This window comes from Lepidochelys kempii, chromosome 12 (genome assembly GCF_965140265.1).
Source record: "Lepidochelys kempii isolate rLepKem1 chromosome 12, rLepKem1.hap2, whole genome shotgun sequence".
Lineage (NCBI taxonomy): Eukaryota > Metazoa > Chordata > Testudines > Cheloniidae > Lepidochelys > Lepidochelys kempii.
Window position 1 is genome coordinate 6,678,870 of NC_133267.1, and position 27,262 is coordinate 6,706,131.

General features: G+C 45.9%; 2 protein-coding genes across 11 annotated transcripts in view; one reads left to right on the forward strand and one right to left on the reverse strand.

The window, feature by feature from the left end:
- Nucleotides 1-485: 485 nt before the first annotated feature.
- KIFC3 (kinesin family member C3) overlaps nt 486-27,262 on the forward strand; it is a 73,700-nt gene continuing 46,923 nt past the window's right edge. For 4 of the 10 annotated variants that reach the window (XM_073307382.1, XM_073307385.1, XM_073307384.1 and 1 more), the window contains exon 1: nt 486-507. The gene's annotated coding sequence lies outside the window, so the exon portion shown is untranslated. Of the gene's footprint in view, nt 508-10,089; nt 10,255-26,137; nt 26,623-26,993; nt 27,149-27,262 lie in introns of those variants that run through there. The other 6 variants (XM_073307388.1, XM_073307390.1, XM_073307391.1 and 3 more) reach the window with 4 other exon arrangements.
- LOC140896516 (uncharacterized) lies at nt 15,020-17,190 on the reverse strand. The gene is made up of 2 exons (XM_073308440.1): nt 16,336-17,190; nt 15,020-15,656 (listed from the first exon to the last, which is right to left on the reverse strand). The coding sequence occupies exons 1-2, from the start codon at nt 16,724-16,726 to the stop codon at nt 15,103-15,105; spliced, it is 945 nt and encodes a 314-aa protein (XP_073164541.1). The 5' UTR covers nt 16,727-17,190; the 3' UTR covers nt 15,020-15,102.

A 27,262-nucleotide genomic window follows, 5' to 3' on the forward strand; every position in this document is an offset into this window, starting at 1 on the left:
GCCCCTCCAAGAAACTTTCCAGTGTGAGTTCTATTAAAGTATCCCTGGTGTTACTAAGAAAGCAGCAGCCCCATGACTCCAGCTTGCTCTCTGAGTCCTGCCTTTCTTACATAACTCCAGTGGGCATTATATGCAACCAAACAGGGGTCGTGTGATGATCAATGCCATCGCTTGGACCATTACTAATTCCCAGTCTTGCTCTGCTTCAGTCGGCTGAAAAATTCTGCTCTACAAAGCTCTTCTGAGTGACCTGGCCAGTCCTTTCCTGCCATGTATGCACTATGCTCTGTGGTAGGGCTTTCTGTGCACAGTCTGGTCAAAGGAAGAATAAAAGGGAGGGAGGAAGGTAAAAAGACTCAGGCTAGAGAGATTGCTCCCGGCCGTGGTAAGCATGGGACTGATCCCAGCTCCAAAGGAAGATCGTTCTGCAGTCCTGCGAGCACCAGGCACGGAAATTCTATTCGGAGGAACAGCTCAACAACAGAGCCGGCCTTGGCTTGCTTACAGGTAAGAAGCAACGACACTCGGCAAAAACGGACACATGGCATTGTGCAGGACAGAATCAGCTTAAGCAAGGTTTGAGAACATATCAGTTATCTGTGATGGAAACCCAATAGTATCTGTTGGGTCTACACTGGCTTCACAAAGACCAGAAATGTTGTTTCTGTTATTAGGGCTAACGGAAACGAGGAGGGCTATATAATTTCCAGGGGGTTTCCTCCAGGTGTCCTAAAAAGCGCTGTCCAAGGTGGATAATTAATCAATTGGCAGCAGAACATTTTCCGTTTGGGAGGAGTGCCTCAAAAGCAAGGCATTTAAGGGGGCATGGAGGCAGAAAATTATTAGACTAGGAGATTTTAGTTCCCTAGCCTCTTATTCCTGGTTCTGCCACCTGTACCATCCAGGCTGCTCAGTGCCCTCTTCTGGAGCTAGAGCAGAGGTCCACAAACTGTAGGGCACGCCCTCCTCGGAGGAACGTTCAGGGGGCACGGCGGGGCCTGAGGCAGTCCCCACCGGGGCTGGGGAGGGATCACTACCCAGCCCCACTCCACCCCCAGCTCTGCTCTGGCCCCACCCCCAGCTGTGACCCCAGCTTCCAGCCCCACATCTGGCCCCATGCCCAGCCTCAGCCCCCAACTGTGGCCCGGCCGTAGCACCGTTCCTGGCCATGGCCCCACTCCCAGCCCCAACCTCAGCCCCCTACCCCCATCTGCATCCTCCCTCCCCCCTGGGAGCCATGACCCTGCTCCCAGCTCTGGCTCCAGGGGGGCACAGACAGGGGTAAGGTGGGGCACAACCCTGAAAAGTTTGAGGACCACTGAGTATGCCAAACAATCCATATTTTAAAGACTTATTTTTGTAATGCCGTTGTTTTCATTTTTCTTAGACAAAAAGCAAGGTTTTATATATAGTCGCATTATAAAAATCTTAACCATCACAAATGGAAGACTGATATTTTAAAAGCAAACTAAAACCTTGAGTGTATTATTCTGCTTCATTGTCTGTTTAGATTTCTCTCTTGCAAATGGGTTTACAAATGGTAAGAATGCAAGTTACATTATAGGAGAATTTGTAGCCAGACCTGTTCACTACATTCTTCTGCTAAAGTAACTGATTGTAGGGAGGGACTTGCGGTATTGCATTAGCCAAATGAGCCATTTTTCATTAATGGCACCCTGTTTTGCCAGTAAAATTTTGACTGATTGCTTAAAGGAACACATACATAATGCACCTTTCTTACGCTTCTCTTTTCTACAAAAATCTCTGAGACAAGAAGTGAAGGATGCATGAGTGGGGCAGTGCCCGTTTTAAAACAAAAATGAAGATCTTGCACGTAATGGGGAATGCAGCGCTGGTATCAGGCAGCAACCCATCAGTTAAGGGGTTTGTTTAATATTCATTGTGCATCCCCTGTAAAAGTGCCCTTTGGTAAAATCTCACTGCCCACTGTCACATCACTACATTCTCTTTAAAGCCTGGTATGGAGGCTGCAAATGGTAAATCCAATGGTTAAATACGGGGCCTGATTCTCCTCTCTCTTACACCAATGTAAATCAGGAATAACACCATGGAAGCCAAAGAGGTTACACAGGTGGAGAGAACTAGGCCTTCCTTTTTACACCTTAAAAAATCGATAGACCACTACAAGATATAATACCTTTGCAGTGCTAGGCCTGTCTGCAAGTCAAAAGCCATATCTTTTTGTTTTCAGATTGTGTGATTTTCTGTAGTGGAGCTTCCATTTATCTCGTTTTTTTCCTTCTTCCACACAAAGGGCCAGGACATGCCTCTGCAAATCTTCATGCACAAGCGTCTTCCAGGTGTGGATCTCCCTGTGATGGGGCGTTCGCCTCACGCTGGCATGAAGGGGGTTAATAGAGCCCTAGGGAGGCTGTGCAGGAAGCAGCCAATAGGAGAGGGGCTGTGAGGATCAGCCATTCAGGGCCCAGTAGGCACATATAAGAAGAGCCATGGGGCAGAGCACAGTCAGTAGCTGTCTGGAGCTCAAGGAGGGAAACTTGTGTTTGCAGTAGGCTGCAAACCTGTCACGCATTGGACAGAGCAGTGCAGGCAGGAACCTGAGGAGAAGAGCTGCAGAGACTGAGTAGGGTGAAGTGGCCCAGGGAAATTCAGTGATAGTAGAGGTAAAGGAACGCAGTAAGTGACTGCAGTTCAGAGGACCCCTGGGCTGGGACCTGGAGCAGTGGGCAGGCCTGGGCTTCTCCCCCCAGTCGCCACTGTGGGAAGTGCCTGGACAGTTGTCTGCAGGGCCCCTGGAAGAAGGGAGCACAGATTGTGACATGGACAGAGGGCTGTGTCATGAAGAGGGCGCTGCAGTCCATGGAGTTACATGGGTGTGAAAGCAGATGTGATGGTGGCTGAGACACACTTGGGAGAGGCCTTAACAACCTGTGAAGCTAATCCCCAAAATGGCCAGCAGGAGGTGCCAGTGTGGTGAGTGGTGCCCTGTCACACTCCCCTCTTCTACTGAAGGGGGACTCCACAACATGCTTTCTTTGTGTGGTCTAAGAACTTTACTTGAAAAGGGTGTGGAGACCGAGCAGGCCAGGGGGTCGGGTTTAGAGAGGATGCAGATCATCCACCACCCCAATCCAGCCTTGTGGACGTTATGAGAAAGGGTAATTAGTGCCAGAACTGCTAGAGCCCAGAACAAGTGTGAGACACAAGACCCTTGTGAAAATGGTGCTGATATCTCCCAAGGATCCACCAGGCTTATGGGCTGGCCTGCACCCTTTTTCCTTGTAGGGTCAAACCATAACCTGTGATGGGACAATTTGGGGGGAATCTCTGTGAGGGAATCCTTGTAGAGATGTTCCCCCTGAAGTCCCCATCTGTGGCTTTTAATGAGGGGCCTAACCCCAAAATATGGAGTCATTAAAGCTAGCTAGTTTTGAATTGGCAAAATGATTATATTTTGAGGAGACAAAGTGACCTGTTGACTGTGAAATTCATACATGAAAACTCTAATTTTTACAGTACATTACTTTTTCATAGACAGTATTTGAAAAAAACAATAAAAATTACATATGTATTTAATGGTATAGAATCATCGAAGTGTAGGACTGGAAGGGACTTCAGTAGAATAGGTCTTCTAGTCCAGTGCTCTGTGCTCAAGTCAGGACTAAGTAATAACCAGACCATCCCTGACAGGAGTTTGTCTAACCTGTTCTTAAAAATCTCCAATGATGGAGATTCCACAACCTCCCTAGGCAGTTTGTCAGGGTAATTAAGCACTGGAACAGTTAGGAAGTTTTTCCGAATGTCCAACCTAAACCTCCCTTGCTGCAATTTAAGCCCATTGCTTCCTGTCCTATCCTCAGAGTTAAGGAGAACATTTTTACTCCATCCTCCTTTTAACAACCTTTTATATACTTGAAAACTGTTATCATGTCCCCTCTCAGTCTTCTCTTTTCCAGACTAAATACACCCATTTTTTTCAATCTTTCCTCAGAGGTCATGTTTTTTAGACATTTAATCATTTTTGTTGCTCTTCTCTGGACCTTCTCCAATTTGTCCACATCTTTCCTGAAATGTGGCACCCAGAACTGGGCACAATACTCTCACTGAGGCCTTATCAGCGTGGAGTAGAGCGGAAGAATTACTTCTCTTGTCTTGCTTATGACACTTCTGATAATACATCCAGAAGGATGTTTGCTTGTTTGCAACAGTATTACACTGTTGGTTCATATTTAGCTTGTGATCCACTCTGACCCCCAGATCCCCTTCTGCAGTAATCCTTCCTAGGCAGTCATTTCCCATTTTGAATGTGTGCAACTGATTGTTCCTTCCTAAGTGGAGTACTTTGCATTTGTCCTTATTGAATTTCATCCTATTTACTTCAGACCATTTCTCCAGTTTGTCCAGATCATTTTGAATTTTAATCCTATTTTCCAAAGCACTTGCAACCCCTCCCAGCTTGGTATTGTCCACAAACTTTATAAGTGTACTCTCTATGGCATTATCTAAATCAGCGTTTCTCAAACGCAGCCACTGTGGCCGCATGTGGCCACTAGGGGCTTTTCTTGCGGCCACAGCCCCCTCCCGACCCCGTTGCTCCTGGATGCTTCACCTTGGTGTTGGTTGCTGGGGCTGCCAGCAGGGACTGGGCCCTGCCCCCTCTGGAGACACCTGGGGTACAATGCTGGAGGAGCAGCAGCTGGTGAGTTCCCCACCTTCCCAGGGGCAGTGGGGCTCAGGCTTTGGGCTTCAGGCCTGGGGTGATGGGCTGGCAGGTTCTGGCTGTGGGGCTTTGGGCTCCAATCCCAGGTTCCAGCTGCACAGTGGCAGGCCCTTGGCTCTGGTGGTGGGGCTTCAGGCTCTAGGCCCCCCGCCTCCCCTACTCCCTCATCCAGGGCTTAATTTGTCCCCAGGCTTGGCAGGGCTGAGTAAGTCTGCTGTGAAAAGTGATATTTGTATTTTAATATCACTTTTCACAACAGACTTACTAGCTAGCAATAAATAAATTACAATGATTTGGACGTGTGTATGTGCATATTTATTTGTTTTTCTAAAAGCTAATTAAGTATTTTAGGAAAGAGTGTGAGTTGGTGGCCGCACTCTGAGGCTACCAAAAAATTTGTCCTGAGAATTCCTGTTATAAATCATTGATGAAGATATTGAACAGAACTGGACCCAAAACCGATCCCTGAAGGACCCTCTAGATCCAGCTTGACTGTGAACCACGGATAACTACTCTCTGGGAACCAGTTATGCACCAACTTTATAGTAGCTCCACCTAGATTGTATTTCCATTTATGAGAAGGTCATGAGAGACAGTATCAAAAGCCTTACTAAAGTCAAGATATACCACGTCTACCACTTCCCCCCCATCTACAAGGTTTGTTACCCTGTCAAAGAAAGTTATTAGGTTGGTTTGACATGATTTGTTCTTGACAAATTATTGTCTTCTAGGTGTTTGCAAATTGATTACTTGATTTGCTCCATTATCTTTCCGGATACAGAAGTTAAGATGACTGGTCTGTAATTCCTCGGGTTGTCCTGATTCCCTTTTTTATAGAATGGCACTATATTTGCTCTTTTCCAGTCCTCCTGTCTTCCATGAGTTTTCAAAGATAATCACTAATAGCTCAGCTATCACCTCAGTCAGCTCCTGAAATACTGTACCATCCGGCCCTGATGACTTGAGGACATCTAACTTGTCTAAGTAACTTTTAACTTGTTCTTTGCCTATTTTAGCCTTAGATCCTACCTGACTTTCACTGGCGTTCACTATGTTAGATGTCCGATCGCTACTAACCTTCTTGGTGAAAACGGAAACAAAAAAGGCATTTAGCATTCCCCCATTTCTAATTTTTCTGTTATTGTTTCCTCCCCCTCCCACCAATTGATTAATGGGCCTACCCTGTCCTTGGTCTTCCTCTTGCTTCTAATATATTTGTAGAATTTTTTCTTGTTCACTTTTTTGTCTCTAGCTAGTTTAATCTCATTACATGCCTTGGCCTTTCTAATTATGTCCCTACATGCTTGTGTTTATATTCATCCTTTGTAATTTGACATAGTTTCCACTTTTTGCAGGACTTCTTTCTTTTTTTTTTTAGTGTCAGCTCACTGAAGCTCTCCTGGTTAAGCCAGGGTGGTCTCTGGCCAGACTTCCCGTCTTTCCTATGCAGTGGGATAGTTTACTCTTATGCCCTTAATAATGTCTCTGAAAAACTGCCAACTCTCTCAAACTGTTTTTTCCTCTTAGACTTGCTTGCCATGGCTCTTACCTACCAACTCCCTGAGTTTGCTAAAGTCTGCCTTCTTGAAATCCATTTACTGAATTGTAGTTAAGATAAAGTAAAATACATTTTATGCATATTAATTGGGTACAACTGTTTGTATATTTCATTGTATTATAACAAGAAAAAGGAAGGTGAGACAGTGGTCCCAATTGACTGCACGAACAACTAACTCAAAATTAAGTACATTTTATTAATTTAACGTTGGGGGAATTTGCAATGGATTTGTGGCTATTCTTTCACCTGTAAAGAGTAGTACTCCATTCATGTGGGAATCAGAACTAGCATTCAAGTAAACAGAGTGCAATTACTTAAGGATAGTTTGTCCATGTATAAGTATGCCCTATGAAAGGGGGCTGCATGTAGCTTGCACCATTCCAAGAGGAGGCATGGGAAAGGAAGCATGTCCCAGTAACCGATACAACAACATCCCTGCAGCTGCTCAGCTGGCCTGCACACTGGAGAAGTGAAGTCAATGCTCGGCCCGCTCCCCACCTCCTTGCTCCCGGGGGGAAGTAGCTGTTATAAAGTGCTTATCTCTATGTGTCTAGATCCTGGGGAGGCTGTGCAAGGGTGGGGTTTACTCTCTCTTATGCCCCTGCGCAGCCGTGTAGGGTGGGTCATAATCTGAGCCTTACCATAGGGAGTAATATCATTGGTATAACTCCAGTTAATTTTTAACAAACTGCACCAAAAATGTGTAAATCAAAATAAGCCTGTCTGCAGTTTCTAGAGAAGAGTCCTTTTAAAAATAATCCTCAAGGTTTCTTCTTTTATACCTATTATTTTGAGGCATTTCAATTGCCTAGCATTAAAAGGCATGGCCAGATGTAGCGACATACACTCTGTGTGGGAGTAGTACATGATATGTGTTAGTGTAGTGTTTCTGTCTCATTAACAGGTTAGACTTGGGAACTTTAGACATAAAAGCTGAAGAATGATGCTGTACTATAATAGCTTGTTTACACTGCTGATTAGCAGAAACAAGCAGCGGGTAGTAACTACTTGATGCTTATAAACTCTCATCAGGAGACACTAAATTGTTGTAACTGGTAGAAAATGTTCTGAGCAAAACTTCCTTGCTGTTAAAAAGAAAAGGAGGACTTGTGGCACCTTAGAGACGAACCAATTTATTTGAGCATAGGCTTTCGTGAGCTACAGCTCACTTCATCGGATGCATTCAGTGGAAATGCATCCGAGGAAGTGAGCTGTAGCTCACGAAAGCTTATGCTCAAATAAATTGGTTAGTCTCTAAGGTGCCACAAGTCCTCCTGTTCTTTTTGGGAATACAGACTAACACGGCTGCTACTCTGGTTCCTTGTTGTTGACGACCATGACCCCTAATGGTGGCAGCAGGTACTAATGCCACTGAAGCAAATAGCAATGTTACTCACTGACCTCTCAGGGTTCTTCAGGCAGACCAATATCTAGCAACCAATATCTAGCAACCAAGGCAGTTCAACAGGAATGCTAATTAATTTTGTTGGGAAATATCCTAGTTCTTATTACGCACGTGCATACTATAATTATTCACCTACTGTGTTTTGACTGTGTGACTTTGAATTTGTACTTGTAAAGTGTGACGTAAGTGAACCAGTTTTATGCATTACCTTCCGTCGCATTTTTCTTTGTGTGGCTATACCTGTTTCATTAACATAGGAAATATCAGTCTCTCTTAAATGCACTGGAGGAATTACGTGTAAACCCTAAAATGATGCCACGTTAGTTCTGTTCTTGGATACATATAAAATAAACCTTAGATGTTTTCTTGCTTACAATTCACAGTAGTAACCAAATTCCATGTTCCCAGATCTGAAGAGGATCTGGTCCCTACAAGAAAGAGCTGAATGTGTTTCATTATACAGGATTTTTTTTTACCCCAAGAGACTCTCATTTTGGGTACACCAACGTAAATCAGAATCTATACCCTCATAGCAGAAAGAGCCATGTGCCACCTAGCGACTTTGCACTGATGTGTCTGTATCTTTCTCAAGATTATCACTTAATTGCTGGCTGTAACATTTCCCAAATTGAACTGTGGGTGTTTTATGGTATCAAGTTAATTTTCTCCCCATTTTAGTTCTCTCACCCCTCCCATATTTTGCCAGCCATGACTTAACATCTGCAGTGTAATTTACTGACTCCATATTCCATTGCATGCAGTCTAGTGAGTCAGACTTGTGATGCTCAGCTTCGGGTGGTGGGCTGCCTTCTGATTAGACATACACAACAAAACAACATTAACTGGATGTAATCCGACATAGGTAACTAGGATGACTGGGATAGTAGCTTTTTGTCTTCTGGATCTAATATTCTGGATACTAAGAGGACTGAATCACTTCATGCAGTGAAATAACTTTTGGAATGTACTTACAATCAACTGACACCTTAGTAAAAATGTTAAATGATATTTTATCGAGAGAAAATTGTATTTATACTCCCTATAGAATCAGTTTTTCTTTCCTCGCATTTTTACTGCTACTGAGATTTAGGAGTTAATTCACCAAAGCAAAACCAAAAAACCCAACCCCCTTCAACTTTATGGATGATCCAGAGCTAGTGCAAAGTCAGCATGGCTTCCCTGAAGCTAATGAAGCTGCACCAGCTTACACAAGCTGAAGATCTGGCCCAGTACATTTAAGGGAGCTATCAAGATGTGCAAGTGTCTAAAACTGAGTAACCGCATGATCTGATTGCTGTAACCTGTGTCCTCCCTTACTCCCCTCCTCTGTTTGTCACCCCAACTCATTGTATCACATCTAAAATCTGATAATAAACATTGCAGGGCAGGGACCATCTCTTTGTATTTGTTCAATGAAGACTAGCGCACTTTTGAGTGTTGTAAAAATAATCAATAATAATATTCCTGAAAGCAGGATTTATTTTTGAGGGTAATTTATTGCTTTTGCATATTCCTCTATTGAAGTCATAATCCTCTCTTGGTACATCATGACCATTGTTTATCTTAGCTGATGAGGGGATCAACTAATTGCAGTGTCACAAATAGGATTCTGACTTCAGGTGGGGAATAAGCAGCAGGAGCAGAGGAGTCCTTGAAAACAAACTGAACACGACTGTCTTCATGCAAGTCTGTTACAACAGATGAGGAGTGAAAAGGTGCAGGGAAAAACCCAGTATTGTATTTAAACAGATTTGTGACAAAACATAATCTTTTGAACATTCCTATAGCTTAGCAGTGCCTTTTGAATGTACTAATGAAGTGTGCTTTGGGGAGTCTCCTGCTCGTATCATTTTATATCACTTCCAAAACAAAACAAAAAATCCATCCATTAACTCTTTTAGTATGTCGAGATATACTGTAGATCACACATCTGTAGCTAAGGCACTTGAGAGACCTGATTCACTGTTGGTGCCAGGAACACATTGTCAGACACTGAAAACTGCAGCTGTCCATCCCTGAAAGTGCTCGCCAGCACATGTCTGAAAGACTTAAGGATAATGCTCCATGAGTAGTAGAGAGGAGACTGCATGAATTTGCTGTTCAGGAAAGAGTGGTCTCAGGCTGGTGTCTATTGGTGAAAATGTCGTGAATTGAATTAACCTGGTGATCAAACTGCCCCCTCAGAGGGCAGGGTCCTTTCAAGTCAGAATTAGAATATATCACCATGGTATTATGGGACAGGTTTACACTTGCCCGATATTGCTTGCTCTCATTGTTAACCTTTTTTCTAGGAGTGCTTTATAAGCAGAATCCCTCACTGGTTAATTCCATGAAACATTAATGACCTATTGGATGAACTGTGTATTCTTCCTTGGGGCAATATCTGGTTTCGTCGTTCCCAGGCAGCCATCAGAAACAGCATGAAGCTGGCATTATGCTGTACAGGAATGCCTGACACTTTATTTAGCAGGGGTGAGAGGAAATGGACATTGTATAGGTCACAAATGTGCAGCATTAAGACTAATCACTGGTAATATTCAAGAGATCCTGTTTGAAAAGGGAGTTTGAAAAATATGACAAAAGTAAAAGGTAGGTCACTTAACAGAAGCAGAGACAATGGTCTGAGTGGGACAGCTTTTGCATGAAAACAGCTTTGTGCTACGGTTCTTGTCTATCTGTGGGGTTAGATTCTGTATAACAAATGTTGTTTCAAACACCACTGTAAAAATGACATGGGGGAGGGATAGCTCAGTGGTTTGAGCATTGGCCTGCTAAACCCAGGGTTGTGAGCTCAATCCTTGAGGGGGCCATTTAGGGATCTGGGGCAAAAATTGGGGACTGGTCCTGCTTTGAGCAGGGGGTTGGACTAGATGACCTCCTGAGGTCCCTCCAACCCTGATAATATTCTGTGATATTCTATAGGTGGAGTGTGGCTGTGACTCTCCCCTCTCCTTGGCCATAAGTCTGTTTCATACTAAACAAAAATGAAAAAGTTTGTTAAATACTATCCATGGTATGTGGTTATTTTGTTTTGTTTGGGGGTTCTTTGTGTGTCAATTGCCTCGATGGGATAGAGGGGGAATTCAGTATGGGCACCTATGCAACTCCATTGGCCCAGGATGGGCTAATGCATCACCTACAGAAATTAAAGTCCAGAGGCTTGCTTTTTCTAAGACTGTTTTGGGAGCTTAGTGGTTTTTGTGCATAACAGTGACAGATTCATGGTAGGAAACTGAGGCTTTCACCACTGATTGTATTGGGGTTGTGATGGTCTAGTCTCCTACATGGTACATTACAAATCATAGAATCTCAGGGTTGGAAGGGACCTCAGGAGGTCATCTAGTCCAACTCCCGGCTCAAAGCAGGACCAATCCCCACTTTTTGCCCCAAATCCCTAAATGGCCCCCTCAAGAATTGAACTCACAACCCTGGGTTTAGCAGGCCAATGCTCAAACCACTGAGCTATCCCTCCCCCCAGTGAACAGTCTCTGAGCCAGATCCTCTGTTACGTTATGGCTGCATTGTCTCTCTGGTGGTACAAAGCGGCCCGAAAGCCAACTAACTTAACTGGCCCGTTGAAGGTTCCTCATGTCTAGGAGAATCCTCAAGTGGCGTAGAGCTGCAGTAATAGCAGCTCCATGCTACCCTTGATACTGGTTGTTGGTGCAGGGGCATGGGCATGGAAAAGGGGTCTGATCCAAGCATCTCTACGTTCCAGTGATCCCCATCTGCTGGAACGCTCCCTTGGGGCCATGAGCAGCCATCATAAACTACCGGAGTCCTAAAGCTATGCTGATTAATGCTGTGGACTGCACCGGACTTTGATCTATTGGCCATCTGGATACGGGTATGCAACAGTGGTTAGGTTGCTTTTATAACACTCCCCTCCAAGTCTTGAGCCGTGTTGAATGCAAGTTGGCCATCAGTTTGTGCATTTTAAAATGTACAAATGCCCCAAAAGAAGCTTAATCTTTGTAACGAGCTTTGATATCCTTGGCTAAAAGATACTGTGGAAAAGCGGCGTATTTATTATGATTTTATTAATCAATTTATATAGGATTTGGCAAATCGTATCTTGGCTGCTCCCAGAAACCTTCTCACAGGTTAAGGTCCCTGTGCCGCAGTAGAACTGTAATAATGAACTAGGCTGTAATGAAATGGTCTCTAGAGACACAGTCTCATTACAGTTGAGCTTTCTGCTGGGGGGGGGGGGGGTTCAACAAGGAGAGTCTAGGTTCATAGGAGATGTTAGTTCTGCTCCTATCTGCATTTCTGGATTAGTGATTTATTTATTTATTTGTTTATTTTCGCATCAGGTTGCTTGTATGGAGGGGAAAGGAGGGAGTTAAATTTTAGCCAGGATTTTGTAGTTCTCTGCCCAGAGGTTTTACAGATGTAGGTTAAATATTTGCTTGGGGCAGGATGCATGTCTAATCCAAAAGGCACCACTCACAGATATGTTTCGATTGCTGTAGCTTCACTTAGTCCATTGCACTCCATTGGGCAAGTAAAATATGAATGAACTTGCCTGACTTAACAGCTAACTTATTTCTCCATATTTGAGAGGTCGCTGAGCATTTATGCTTCGTGAAAGTGAGTCTCACAACATTGGACAAGCTTCTCTCAGACAGTTTTGCCAATGCATATCAATTCTGACCCCCGACAATCCAGCTAATGAAGTTAAGGGATTGTCCTGAGTAGACAGCCACAGCTGTGATGATTTTGTGATATGAAAAACGATCTACTAAAGAGAACACTGAAACTTACCAGACTAATGTATTCATTAAATTACATTTGAATCCGGAGATAAATGGACATTTACGAACCACAGCATACCCGTCAAGTACTCCTTTTTCCTCTTCCACTCCAAACTTTCTTGTGTGACTGCTTTACTTCCGGGTGGACAAATGTAAATTTGAGGCTTTCTTGACATGGAATTAGCTGGGGTCACTGTGCAATCTTCAATTCACTGCAGTGTATATTGCAGTCAGGAATTCGTATCTGATGGAACTGGTTCCAGGGAGTTCGGTTTGTCCCTTAAACAACACCAGTACTTACCTTAGCCATGCTCACTGGGGGACAGCTCTTGAAATCATTTCCCACGTTTTCCTCAGTCCTTACTCAGGCAAGCTCTCATGCAGTACAGTGAAAGTGTGTCTGAGTAAAAACTGGGTAAAGATTTCAGAACACGGCTCTATGTGATTATCATTATGGTACTCGCGGACTGTTCGCAGTGTTATCGGTGGCATGTGTATGACTTAGTGTACAGGGCATTCTGTGAATAGGTTAATGTAATTTAGCATAGAAATTGCTTGACAGTTGTCCACATGTTTTTAATTATTAACTTCCAGCTGAAGATAGTGCACTTGGTACCTTGTGGCCATGTTTGGAAAGCACTGATTCCAGTGAGTCCTGTGATAAAGTGTTATTTTGCTTGTTGGTTCTCTGTGATATCATGCAAACTGATATCTCTACAAACACCTTTTAACAATGTAGCCAGCTGGAGACAGAGCCCAGGTACCATGCAGGTACCAACCTGTTTTTGGAAGAATTGTGGTTAGTAGCATGAGTAGGCCTGTTTTCCTTTCTCATTTAGAATCATATATGCATTAAAAGCTCTTGCCTTTTCTCTTGTTTGTAAGGAAAATTATCTTAGCACTGAAGCCTAAACTAATCTCTTTGGAGGTCCATTTTTGATTACTTTTTCTTGCTGGACGTGTTGTGTGTGTTTGACCACACACCACGTAAATGGCCATGTGCCATATATAGAACTTTTATCCCATAGGGCAATTGCTGATACTCCTTGCCTCAGCATTTGGCCACCTTGCTCTGTTCACCATCATCACACTCATAAAAGCGCTTCCCCAAACACTTCTGTAAACAAAACCCAGCCACCTAAAAGTTCATAGTAAAGAGACCAACAACAAAAAAGGAAATAAACATGGCTGGATCTGATCAAGCGCTGGATCTGATTCAGCCAATGTGCTCATGAATAAATTTTTCTACTATTCACCTAGTTTTCCTACGTTAATCGGTACTTTCCCCCACCCAGTCAATGAATCCTTCTGTTCCCCGCAAATCAATTAACACTTAGAATCACAGAATCTCAGGGTTGGAAGGGACCTCAGGAGGTCATCTAGTCCAACCCCCTGCTCAAAGCAGGGCCAATCCCCTGATCCCTAAAGGGCCCCCTCAAGGATTGAACTCACAACCCTGGGTTTAGCAGGCCAATGCTCTCTCCTAATCAGTTAATTAATTCTCCTCCACCTCCCCTGGCTTTTTTCTAGGGCTTTTCTGCTGTGTCTCTATCACTCTCTAAGGAGCACCAGAGACCTGTGCGCTCCCAACTCCTCTTGCTTCTGAGAGCCCTGCTCCTTGCTTGCCAGCCTGTGCTCAGAAAGCTCAGCTCAGTGGTCACTCTGACTCCCTGCCTCTCCCCTTCCTTCTCTGAAACCAGTAGCAGCAAATGGACTTCTCCTAGCTGTGAAAAATCTAGCGCGTCAGAGGCCGCTTTTGTCCTTCTCCGGTTTCCTGGGAAAGGCGTTCAAAACGGTATGGTATGTTTAGTTTAAGCTCTGCAGCATTAGTTAGCAAAACATTATCTCCCAAGTTCAGACAACATCTTCTCAAAATTGACTCTTCCAAGAGATGTGCTCCTGTACCTCTCAGGGCAAACACAGCACGTAACGCTCTGAAAGGGATACCCTCGGCTCCGCCCTCAGCAACTAGCACCTCTGGTTCTTCCAACTTGGAATGGGGAGCCCATTTCAGCAATTTAACTATTCACCATCATTGGAACTATTTGGAGAAGAAGCTACAATCAAGATACTAGAACTGAGGGCAGGTTGCTGAGCTCTCAGGTCCTGTTTGCTGGAATATGTCTTGATAAATTCCAGGACACAATTGACTTGCAAGTGCTATGACCTCAAGTGGAAAAGATTTTGAGTTTGGGCATCCATTAACAACATAGTCTCAACTTCAGCTTCAATCCAGTCTATACTTGCTTCACTTGAAACTTTCCGGTCACTTCTAATCACCTCTGAAAGTTCATTTAGCAGCCATATCTACTGACAACATCCTGTACTTACTCATGACAGAATAAAGAGATTTATGGAAGGTTCAGGGATGCCTTGAGGCAGCAATGTGAAGCTGAAAGCCACTAATATATGTTGCTATGCTCGGGAATGCAGCGCTTGTAATGCTAGGAGGAGACTGTGATTGGTGCAGATGATGCACTATGAAGGTTTAAGAAAATTGCCTATTGCTTTGCAGGCCTCTGTTTGCTTTCAGTGAATGGAATAAAGATGGCTTTCAAACCAAAACAATTCTTTAATTAAAAAACAACAACTGGAGGAGAGAGACAAACAAAAAAACACATCAGCACTGTGGGGGATGGGGGAAGGAAAGGTCCCAGGAGGAGGTGGGGTCCCAGGATGGTTAAAGATTTGTGTATGTCCAGGGATCATATCCAGCCTTCTCCTTTGGAGTACAGTGCAGCGAGTACTGTACTTCAGCAGGGCTAAGCTGCAGAGGGACGGGTGTTGAGTGCAGTGGGTACTGGGAGTCTACAGGGTTGGACTGCGACGGGGCGGGAGTGGAATGCAGCGGGTATGGACTGGAGCCAGGAGGTTGATAAGAGTGTGTTGGCGGGGTCTGGGGGCCACACGGGAAAGAGCTTTGTGACAGTGGCTGCAGGGGACGGTGGGCATGGAGCTGTTCGGTTTGCAGTGCTCGTAGTCCCTGGAGCGTGTCTGCTTGGCGCTCCATAACCTTTAAGAGCCGTTCCGTGGCTTCATTCTGGCGCACCGCATTCTCCTTTCGGTCCTTCTTCTCGCTGCCCTGCCACTCCTTCAATTCCTGTTTTTCGGCTGTGGAGTGCACCATGACATCACACAGAAAGTCCTCCTTAGTTCTTCGTGGCCGTTTTATAATTGTGTGTGGCCGTTCAGACGGCAATAACAAAGAGGGAGGCTGGGCTCCCAAGGTCACATCTGTGAAGCCAAAATGCAACGTTTTACAGAAGCAGTATTGTTTACAAGGCACAGACCACTGATTCAGTGATTTAAAAAACAGCCACTATTCACACACCTGTCACTAACTGGCTGATCCCAGGCAAGCACAAAGGAGCCACAAGACCCCCAACGTGGTGAGTAACCGCAGAGGCACGGGAAATCAGTGTTCCAGGGCCGTACTATACTCTGGGCACGTGGCTCTAGAGGAAGGTTAATAATCATTACTGTCTGCACACTTTCCACGGGCTGTGTTCATTATGGAAGATCTCTCGCTGCTGAGGGGGAGCAGGGAATCCAGGGAGGGTCTTCTCCAAGCCTGCAGCTTCTGCCCTGGCCCTTATGCGGCTCACCTGTGTGTAGCAGTGGTGTCCCCCCAGGGATGGCAGAGTAGCGTGGGAAAGTGGCCCTTAATGGGGCAAGAAACAAAGCAGCTCTGCCGAAGAACCTGTGGCAGCGGATTGCCCAGTATCTCCATGAGAGTTTCGTGGAAATCTCTGAGGCAGATTCCCGTGAAGTGAGGGAGTCAATCAACACCCTGTTCCGCTGCTCAGACGAGGCATGTGGTAGTGCGCACATCATACAGACGCAAGCCTGCTTTCTGCAACCCTCCTGCCCCCAACAACTTGCTTCAGCAATTCCCAAAATCAGATCCACTTACCAGGGGCTTCCTCTCCTGTCTGCACGTCGCCAAGCTCCAAGCTAACCTCCTCTGGGGTAGAGAAGAGCTCCTGGCTGCATGCCTCTCTGACCTCCGAGTTGTCCTCTGCCTCTGGGTCCCCCTCCCCCTCCACAGCCTCGTCCAAGATTTCCTCCTCCTGGCTCGGTCCACTCTCGACTGGCACAGGAGCCAACGAAGTATCCACAGTGGCCTTTGCAGTGGAGGTGGGGTCGCCGCCGAGTATCGCGTCCAGCTCTTTGTAGAACCGGCAGCTTGTGAGCGCAGCACTGGAGAGGCGGTTTGCCTCCCGCGCCTTGTGGCAGACGCTCCGCAGCTCCTTCACTTTGATCCTGCACTGCAGCGTGTCCTGGTGATGGCCCCTTTCTATCATGCATCGTGAAATCTCTCTGTAGGTATAATTCCTATGGCGGGAGCGCAGCTGGGACTGGACAGCCTCCTCTCCCCAAATGCTGATGAGGTCCAGCAGCTCGGCATTGCTCCAAGCGGGGGATCGCCTGGTGCGTGGAGCAGGCCTGGCCACCTGGAAAGATGCACTGAGACCACTGCACGCGTCACCGAGCAAACAGAAAGGGGACTTTCAAAATTCCCAAGGAATTTAAAGGGTGGGGCTCACGGCTGGTCACCTGAGGGCAGGGCAGTGGAGTTCAAACCGATGACCAGAGAGGTGAGAACAGGCATTGTGGGACACCTCCTGGAGGCCAATCACAGCGCTGGAATCAACCAGGGTGTCTACACTGGCACTGCGGTGCTGTAGACCCGGCACAGAAAGCTCTACGCCTCTCATCGGGGTGGCTTTTTTACAGCGTTCAAAGCTGCTTTACGGCGCGGAAACTTGCCAGTGCAGACAGGGCCTTGGTTTGATAAGCAGTAATGTGACGTATGTCAACTATCTCATGGGCAGGAATGTGCAGAGGCCTCTGGAAGAAGTAAAGGTTATTCACCTGTAATTATGGACTCTGAACAGTCACACTTCCCACCCCCCTTCCCTTGGAATCCTTGGAATGCTAATTACATCCTCATAGCTGAGGAGGCGGGGGAAGGAAGTGAGGCAGATGGAAACCTCATGTATAGCCACACTCTCCGAATGCCGAGGACCAGTGAAGGGAGGGACAGAAGGGGGTGCGAGAGCACTTCAGTGGGCACTGCCATGAAATGTTCTACTGTCAGAGCTGCACCTCTGGCCCTTCCCAGGGGTCTGACGGTGCAGGGTTCATCTCCGTTACAGATGAGTAACCTTCATTTGTTAAGCCGATGTCATGATTTTGGGCGACCCAACTCAGGACTGAATACTTGTGGGTGACAATACTGACCACACCTCCATGCATGAAGATATTTATGCCAACCCAATGTTAATGACAGGGTTCCTCACATTTATTTTTTTTTTAAATTAGAAAATTCCCACACAAATAGATTCATAGATAGTAAGGTCAGAAGGGACCATTATGATCATCTAGTCCGACCTCCTGCACAACGCAGGCCACAGAATCTCACCCACCCACTCCTGCGAAAAACTTCTCACCTATGACTGAGCTATTGAAGTCCTCAAATCGTGGTTTAAAGACTTCAAGGTGCAGAGAATCCTCCAGCAAGTGACCTGTGCCCCATACTACAGAGGAAGGCGAAAAACCTCCAGGGCCTCTTCCAATCTGCCCTGAAGGAAAATTCCTTCCCGACCCCAAATATGGCGATCAGCTGAACCCTGAGCATATGGGCAAGATTCACCAGCCAGATACCCAGGAAAGAATTTTCTGTAGTAACTCAGATCCCACCCCATCTAACATCCCATCACAGGCCATTGGGCCTATTTACCATGAATAGTTAAAGATCAATTAATTACCAAAACCATGTTATTCCATCATACTATCTCCTCCATAAACTTATCGAGTTTAATCTTTTAATCTTAAAGCTTAATCTTTGTTACTTTAGAGTTATGACTCACATAGGTGCCAACTCTGCACTCACCGGCAGCCAAGCTCCCCTTCCGCCCCCACCTCCTCCTGCCCCTCTCCCCCGAGCGCGCTGCATCCCTGCTCCTCTGCCTACCTCCCAGTGCTTCCTGCCAGGCCGCCGCCAAACAGCTGTTTGCACGGTCGGGGCGGGGGAGAAGCAGGAAGCGCTCAGGGGAGGAGGCGGGGAAGAGGCAGGGCCGGGGCAAGGATTTGGGGAAGGGATTGGAATAGGGGCAGGGAGGGGGTGGGGACTTTGGGGAAGGGATTGGAATGGGGGCGGGGAAGGGGTGGGAAGAGGCGCGGGCGGTCAAGCACCCATGTAAGACAGGGGAAGTCAGCGCCTATGATAACTGATGTAACTGACATAGGCCTTATATTACAATGCATACCTAGAGCATACCATTAAAAAAACCTAAGCGTTCAAAAGACAGGAAATGAGTAGTTAAGGTGATTTACACAAATATTCTACTACCCTTACAGTTGATAAATTAAGTTAATGACACTGTAGCATTACAGTTGTTGTTGGAATGAGTAAGGTAAATTTTCACGTGTCAGTATTATTAGCATTAAACCAAATGAATGGACTGCACTGGTAATAGAATATTTTTGTAAATTGCCCCTTACTAATTATGTCCTGTCTTTTCAAATCTAAGGTTAATGCTGTATCTGTGTATTCTGCGTAAGAGTTATATTAATTACTTCAGCAACTTTAATTTGGGTAGCAATTTTTTTATGTGGGTTTATTATTCTTTACTGTAGCCTGAGGAATTATTCTTTTAAATTCGTTCTCTGTTAAGGGTCTGAGCCGAAGCGCATTGAAGTTAAAGCCTATCTAAGCCCTGCTGTCTCCCAAGGATGACCCCAGTCCAACAAAGCACTTAAGCATATATGTAATTTTAAGCACATGAGTAATCCCTTTAAAGTCAGTGGGGTTGGTTGTCTGCTTAACATTACACATAGGCTTAAGTGCTCTGCTGAATCAGGGCCTACATGCTGACATGGGGTGAGGGCTGTGATTTTGGAATGGAAGTGAAATTCAGAAGAAGAAAAATGCGAGGTACCCTGTTCCTAGAAGTTCAAGATATGTAGTCTCTGGTGTTTTCTTTTGCATTTTCTGGTCCTCTAAAGCAGGTGGCATCTGCAGTTTAGAGGCGGTGGCTGCAGCTGTGGGAGTTTGTGGTTGGTATGGTTTAATGTTCTCTGCCAAACCTTCATTTGCTGTTAGCAAACTAGAAATATTTCAAGAGGGCGATTGCAGAAGAACCAGCTGAGTGCAGAGGTGTTTTTTCTTCACAGCTGGGAAACAGAGTAATTAGCAGTACAATCTCCCACTTGTACTGTTAGAACAGACAGGTGGTATGAACAGGGCTGAAGAGGCAGGTGTGAAAAGGTGATGAGGTTCACAAGACCCATTAAACAACGCAGAAGCTCACAGTTATTTTCCCTTCCCTTATCTTACAGATTCTTTATTTCTCTTTTCCCTGCTCTCCATGAAGTATGCGAGTGGTACAAAATGAGATGGAACATACACCTCATTCTGGAGTCCGATATCATGGGTTTTGTACTTAGTACCATTAATACACACACCTTCGAGATGAGGGTGGGAGTATCTGTGGGGGAGAGTATTATCATGGAAGCAGAGCTGAATGGACACAGAGATTGAATTCCCCATACTATCCCCAAGAAAAATCTGAGGTACATTGTGATTTAGTATTGCAGTGTGGGAGGGAAAGGAAGAAACTCAGAAAATTCTGACACATGAAGCAAGGGCATCAATTTCTACTGGACTGACAGTGTCTCCTCTCTCAAACAATATGAGAAGACCTGAATAATAATACTGCTTTGCACTCATAGGGTCTACACTATACTCTACAAATATTGGGATGAAATTAATTGTGGTGAGGGGGCCAGCACAAACCCCTATGTCCTCAAAATAGGGCTTAAGTGGTGCAGTAGAGTCTTCTGCTGGCCCTCTGCACAAGCATGAATGTCACCCCATTAATGAATGAAACCAGTCAATACTCTTGTGCAGTTGGCCAGTATTATATTCCCATTTTACACAAGGGAAAATTGACCGACAAAGCAGCCAAGTGGCTTGTTCACAGGCACATAGAAAGTCAGTGGCAGAACTGAAATATCCTGGCTTCTAACTCTTTGTTGTAATGGCAAGACCCTCCTTGATGTGAGGGAAGACTCTTGTATCAGATGAGGGAACCCAGTGGAATTGTGAAAAGATGGATGTGATGTGATCCTGTTTCAGCATTAGTTTTCTGTATGCACGCTGCAGCCTGGAGACCTGGGACTTTGGTGAGGATGAGTGTGGTGGTGTCCTTCTGTTCTTGCCAGTGAGTCTACATATTACAAGTCTGAGGCTTGCAGCAGTGAACTGTCAAAATTGGAGCCGCATTTGGGTGACTAGTGCAGTGACAGCTGTGCATTTATGCTTTGCTGTGGACAGTATCCTGTGTTGCTAACCAACCTCAAACATTCAAATATCATGAGTCAGCCCCTCCCAAAATAATGAGTGTCTTAAAAACTGAGGGTTTTTTTGTTTTGTTTTTTCTTTTAAAATGAAGTTCTTTTATTTCCTTTCTGATATTCGAGTCTTCTGAGTGCAGTTCCATCACATCTTTCTGCTTTTCTTCACAACCCTGAGGGCCAGAAGTATATGTTTTTGATGAAAGCTGAGATCTTCATGTAATCACTTGTCTCCAAAGCCCAGGCTCTAAGTGAAACATCCAATATCATAAGAATCGGCATCACAGGCATCTGCTCAGGTTGTGGAGGAGGGAAGAGACTGGAAAAGGACAAAGGGGAAGATGAAGTTTATTTTTATACCCTGCATGCTTCTCACAAGCTAATCCCCTACCAAATCTTTTAATTACCAAGTACTTGCTTGCACGCAGCCATGTGGGTGCTGTGTCTGCATTCCGTTCATTTTTAGCTTCACAGAAGACAAACATATTTTTGTCCAATGGATGTGGGAGCTTCTGTGACCTGCCTTTCCCCATCCCTTCCCCCACACACCTTCCTTCCCAATGAGTACCAGGAAGTGCCTGGATTTTGTCAGCACCTTTGACAGCCAAGCCCTTTCACATTCACTTGAACCTTACCATTTTTTTTTTAGATTTGTCTGAGGCAATGCAGGGAAAGTGAATTGGGCAGGGTGGATACCTGATCTCCAGCAAACGGATGTGAGTATTGTTGTCAGACGTCACCAGTGTGGTGCTCTGCTCTGTTCAATGTTGGTAACAGTTGGCTGCATGCGTGTGTTTCCTCTGTGTGCTGCACAGAGCACCCCCAATGACCACAGACTCCGATAAGGTACGAAGGCACCCGGCCAGGTTTATTGCCAAATGAAACACAGTCTCTAGGTCCCTGGATCAGATGTCTACAGTTCTGCTAGTACATATGTGCTCCCTGACAATGGACCGGCTCAGTCAGTGGTGGGATTTACTACTGCCCCCCAGGCCAGACAAAGACATCCACTCAGGGATGTATTCTTATACACAGGTACAAACAAGTTACACCTCACTCCTGGTGCATCGAGGTACAACCCCGCTGCTTGTTGGGGTGCTGCCTCTCTCCTGGTACATGTTGGTTCGAACAAACAAGTCTATCCATCGTATTATCCTTTGGACCCTGTCTTTTAGGATGGGTCAGCCTGTTCCTCAGTCTCTCTGTGGAATGTGTTCATACAGGACTGTTCTGGTGCCATGTTTATCCTATTAGTGCTTGGTACCCTTTAGATATGTGTATACGTCCAATTAGCAGCCTTCTTCTTGCCTACTTCCGTGAGCAGGGCCTGCCTCTGGCTCGCAGCTTAACTTTGCTTTATGTTAGCAAAGTCTTGACCATTACTTTTGTTCAGGCCTCATACCAGGCCTCTGATACAAGGGTTTATGTTTCAGGGCCTCATCTTACTACACGTATCTCTGCCCACAGCAGGCAACACCGTTTGTGTGGTTCTGACAGAAGAATTTCAGTATTGCCAGGACCATTTCTTGGTGGAAAATGAAACACAGGTACAGCCTAACAATTGTCTGGCCTCAAGCAAGAACTTGGTGAGCAAATCTTTGTTTCTGCTGCCAAGGGGATTGATTTGAGTAGGAACTGGGACTGAGGCCCACAATGCTGAGGCGACACGGAGCCCCCAGAAGCATAGGACCTCCATCAGTCTGATGAGAGCCAGGTCGCCTTTGTGCTGATGGGTAGGGTTGTAGGGCCCAGTTCATCATCCTGTGGCTCCTTTATGTAACTAAGCTGTCTTAAAGCAACTGCAGGACAAGTGCAGGGGCTCATGGGGAGTATCCCCAGCATAGGAGCCCCCACTCCAGGCACAGAGCCAGCTCTGCACAGTCTATCCCAAAGCACGGGGTGTGTTCCAGGCCAGTGGAGGAGAGATGGAGGACATAAACGGCATGTTGGGGGTGAGAATGAACTGCCCATCCAGCAAGTCTGTGCCTTTGTCATCCCCCACAGGGGCCATTGCGGCAGGGACAACCCTCCACCAGGAGCTGCGCTGTCCCCAGAAGCCATTGAATAGGAAAGGTACAAGCTGCTTTGCCTTCATCCCTGCACTGTAGAGAAATCTATCCCCTGGTGTTCAGCGGAAGGACTGTGTATCGTCTCCTCTCTCCTCCTGGGTGTCTTTTCCCACTTATCGCCACAGCATCTCTCAATTGCTGAAGTAAAAACACTCCTCTAAGGCCAGGTGTATACCACAAACTTTTGTTGGTATAGCTGTGTTGGGCAGCTGACACAATAACTGTGCTGGCAAAAGATGCCGTTATACCCGCAAAACTTCGGGTGGGGGTAATAGCAAAGCCTTCTGAGACCTCACCTAAATAGTTCAGTTTTCTTACAGAGCCACCAGTGATGATTACCTGAGTTCTAATTGGAATGTAGGACATAGGACTAGAAGGGACCAATCTAGTCTCCTGCTAGCTCTGTAAGAAAGAAACTATTTTTAAAGTCTAAGTCATGTTTTTTATGCATCTCTCACAACTAAATGTAGAACTAGTAATTTGTCATTCCTGTAATTTGTGGAAACGGGAAGGATGAGCATGTGGCTCAAGCATAGGCTTGGGAGTCAGGCTATTTGGGTTCTATTCTCGGCCCTGCTGTAAACTTTGTGTGACCGTGAGTGAGTCACTTCCCCTTTCTATGCCTTAGTTTCCCTATCTGTAGCTACAAAGTGGGCATTGCTCTTGCTTCATTAAAGTTTGCAAAGGGCTTTGAGAATCTCAGATTGAAGGTGCTAGAAGCGTGCAAAGTTTTGTTGTTTATCGGGTCATTGTCAAGTAAAACAAACATGTTATTAAATAAATCCCTTACCGTTTTACTAAGGCCGTGTCTGCACTTACAAGCTTACAGCAGCAAGGCTAGCGTACTGAGCTATGTCGACGGGAGAGAGCTCTCCTGTTGACATAACAAAACCAGTGCAATGAGCAGTGGTAGCTCTGTCAGTGGGAGAGCGTCTCCTGCTGACATAGCGTGGTGCACACGAGCGCTTATGCTGGCAAAATGCATGTCGCTCAGGGGTGTGGTTTTTTCACACCTCTGAGCGCCAGAAGTTTTGCCGACATAAATGCTAGTGTAGACATGGCCTAACTAATTTGAGAACATGAAAGGGGGGGGGGGGGAGGAAATATCTAATTTGTATTGTTTACTTTTAGCATTTCATTCATCTTAGACAATTGAAACAGAGTAGACAGAGCTGTAAAGCATAACAGTTTTTTTGACTTTTGGGGTGTGAAAGGGACTGAGGTTTGTACGGAGGCACTGAGTTTTGTGGGAGCTCTGTCGTGGGTCTAGTTTTGGTGGGAGCTGTTGGTGGGTTTAGCTTTTAGTTCCAGCTGATTTGATTTTGGAATGTATGTCAAAGGCATGTGGAGTGGTAGGTAAGTGCCTATTGTTTTATAAAGCACAATAATAAATTGAAGAATAATCTAGCTTTCTAGCTGCTACACACTAGAATAAGGTTCCTGTGTTTGGGTTTCCAGCAACACTGGGAAATGTATGAATTAAAAAACACAGATACACTCTTTTTTTTTAAATTTAAAAATATAATCAACATGAAGATCTTTCCATGCAGCTGCTCAGAACTATCCGGATAGCCTGATATGTATTTATTAGGGCTGTCGATTAATTGCAGTTAACTCGCGCGATTAACTCAGAAAAATTAATCGTGATTAAAAAAATTAATCGCGATTAATCGCAGTTTTAATTGCACTGTTAAACAATAGAGTACCAATTGAAATGTATTAAATATTTTCTACATTTTCATATATATTGTATTCTATGTTGTAACTGAAATCAAAGTGTATATTTTTATTATAAAATTTGCACTGTATATATTACAAACAAAAGAAATAGTATTTTTCAATTCACCTCATACAAGTGCAATCTCTGTCGTGAAAATGCGACTTACAAATGTGGATTTTTTTGTTACATAACTGCACTTAAAAACAAAACAATGTAAAACTTCAGCACCTACAAGTCCACTCAGTCCTACTTCTTTTTCAGCCAATCACTAAGAGACAAACAAGTTTGTTTACATTTACAGTAGATAATGCTGCCTTCTTCTTATTGACAATGTCACCAGAAAGTCAGAACAGGCATTTGCTTGGCACTTTTGTAGCTGGCATTGCAAGGTATTTACATGCCAGATATGCTAAAAAGAAGTCTTAAAGGAGCAACACTCTGATGCGGAAACTAGAGAACCCGAACCAGCAAAAAAAGAAAAACAACCATCTGCTGGTGGCATTTGACTCAGATAATGAAAATGAGCATGCTTTGGTCCATACTGCTTTGGATTGTTATCGAGCAGAACCCATCATGAGCATGGACCCATGTCCCCTGGAACGGTGGTTAAAGCATAAAAGGACATATGAATCTTTAGTGCATCTGGCATGTAAATATCTTGCGATGCTGGCTACAACAGTGCCATGAAAACGCCTGTTCTCAATTTCAGGTGACCTTGTAAACAAGAAGCGGGAGCATTATCTCCTGCAAATGTAAACAAACTTGTTTGTCTGAAAAAAGAAAAGGAGGACTTGCAGCACCTTAGAGACTAACAAATTTATTGGGGCATAAGCTTTCGTGAGCTACACCTCACTTCATCGGATGCATGCAGTGGAAAATACGGGGGGGGGGATTTTATCTGAGTGATTGGCTGAAAAAGCAGTAGGGCTGAGTGGACTTGCAGCCTCTAAAATGTTACATTGTTTTATTTTTGAATGCATTTTTTGTACATAATTTTACATTGTAAATTCAACTTTCATGATAAAGAGATTGCACTACAGTACTTGTATTAGGAGAATTGAAAAATATGTTTTCTTTTGATTTTTTACAGTGCAAATACTTGTAATCAAAATAAATATAGAGTGAGCACTGTACACTTTGTATTCTGTGTTGTAATGGAAATCAATATATTTGAAAATGTAGAAAACATCCAAAATATTGAAAGAAATGGTATTCTATTATTAACAGTGCGATTAATGACAATTAGTGTTTTTAATGGCACAATTAATCACGATTAATGTTTTTAATCACTTGACAGCCCTGGTATTTATATTATGGTTTATTATTTAAAAATAAACCCTGCATTTGGGAATGACTTGATGGCCACCATGAGTTTGCATGGAACGCTTTTCACCCAGAAAGACCCCAGCATGCTTTACAAACCATGCCGGCGAATCCTTTCGACCACCACAGGAATGCATCCGCCGCTGAGGCGGAGCAGGGCAGCTTGTTTGCACCACTGGGCAACAGGTTAGGGCAGGAAGCGGGGGGGAGGGTTCTCCCAGAGAAGGGGCTGGTTGTGACCCCACGGGAGCGGACTCTGAGCTCTTCCCACGCCAAGCGAGCGAGAAGCTGGCCGGAGCTCCGAAGCCCGGTCTCTGTGCCCCTAGCTGGGGGACGCTGCTGTCTCCTGGGGGATAAATGCAGCCGCTGTACGCGAGACAAAGGACAACAGCCCCTGCTCTCGCTCCTGGCTCCGGTCCGCGGCGGCCCTTTGGGGAAACTCCTCGGGTGGCTTTTGCTGCCTTCCTCCTGCTCCGCTGCACCTTCAGCCCGCTGCGAGCTCCCTGGCGAGCCCCCCCCAGCGGGCGGCTCGCTGGTCCCTGGCAGGCTGGGGCGTGGGATCCGCCGCGCCGCCTCGCGCGGGGCCAGGGGCCCGCCCGGCGTCCCCCGCCCGCGGGCCCGGGCGGGGGCTCGCTCTGCTCCCCCCCCCCCCAGCGCGGGCCTCTGCGGAGAAGGAGCTGCCGGAGTGCGGGAAGCCGGTTTCCACAGCAACCGGCAGCAAGTAGGGGTCAGTTATTTCCTGAGGAAAAGCATGTGTGTGCAAGGAGGGGGTGTGTGTGCAGGGTGTGTGTGCAGGAGGGTATCTGTGTGCAAGGGTGGGGGGGGGTGTGCAGGGGGTGTGTGTGCAAGGAGGGGGGGTGTGTGTGCGAGGAGGGAGTGAGTGTGCAGGAGGGTGTCTGTGTGCAGGAGTGGGTGTAGGGTGTGGGGGGGTGTGCAGGGCGGGGGGGTGCGTATGTGCGTGTGTGCAAGGAGGGGGTGTGTGTGTGTGTGTGCGAGGAGGGGGTGTGTGTGCAGGAGGGTGTCTGTGTGCAAGGGTGGGGGGGGTGTGCAGGGCGGGGGGGGTGCGTGTGTGCAAGGGAGGGGGGCGTAGGGGAGGAGAATGGGGAAGGTCCGCGACTTGCCTGCGGAATCCGGGCTCGCTCAGTGAGGGAATGACCACGCAGCCCCATTGCCATGGCACTCCTGGCCCTGGGGGCGGCTAGCCCGGGTATCAGTGCCGGGCGCCCACCCCGGGCCCGGGCAGCTCCGACTGGGTGAGTCTGGCCTCGGCCCTTTTTGTTTCGTGCATCAGCGGGCCGGGAGGGCAGAGCGAGGAAGGCAGGTTCGCAACGGGGATTTCTCCGGCTGCTTGCGGCAGCAGAGAGTCC

Bases quoted from the DNA above. Each gene is read 5' to 3' on its own strand.
- LOC140896516 (XM_073308440.1), bottom strand. From the start codon at position 16,726: ATGATAGAAAGGGGCCATCACCAGGACACGCTGCAGTGCAGGATCAAA. The intron at 15,657-16,335 runs GTAAGTGGATCT...TTGGCTTCACAG, and splicing joins GACAGGAGAGGAAGCCCCTG to ATGTGACCTTGGGAGCCCAG.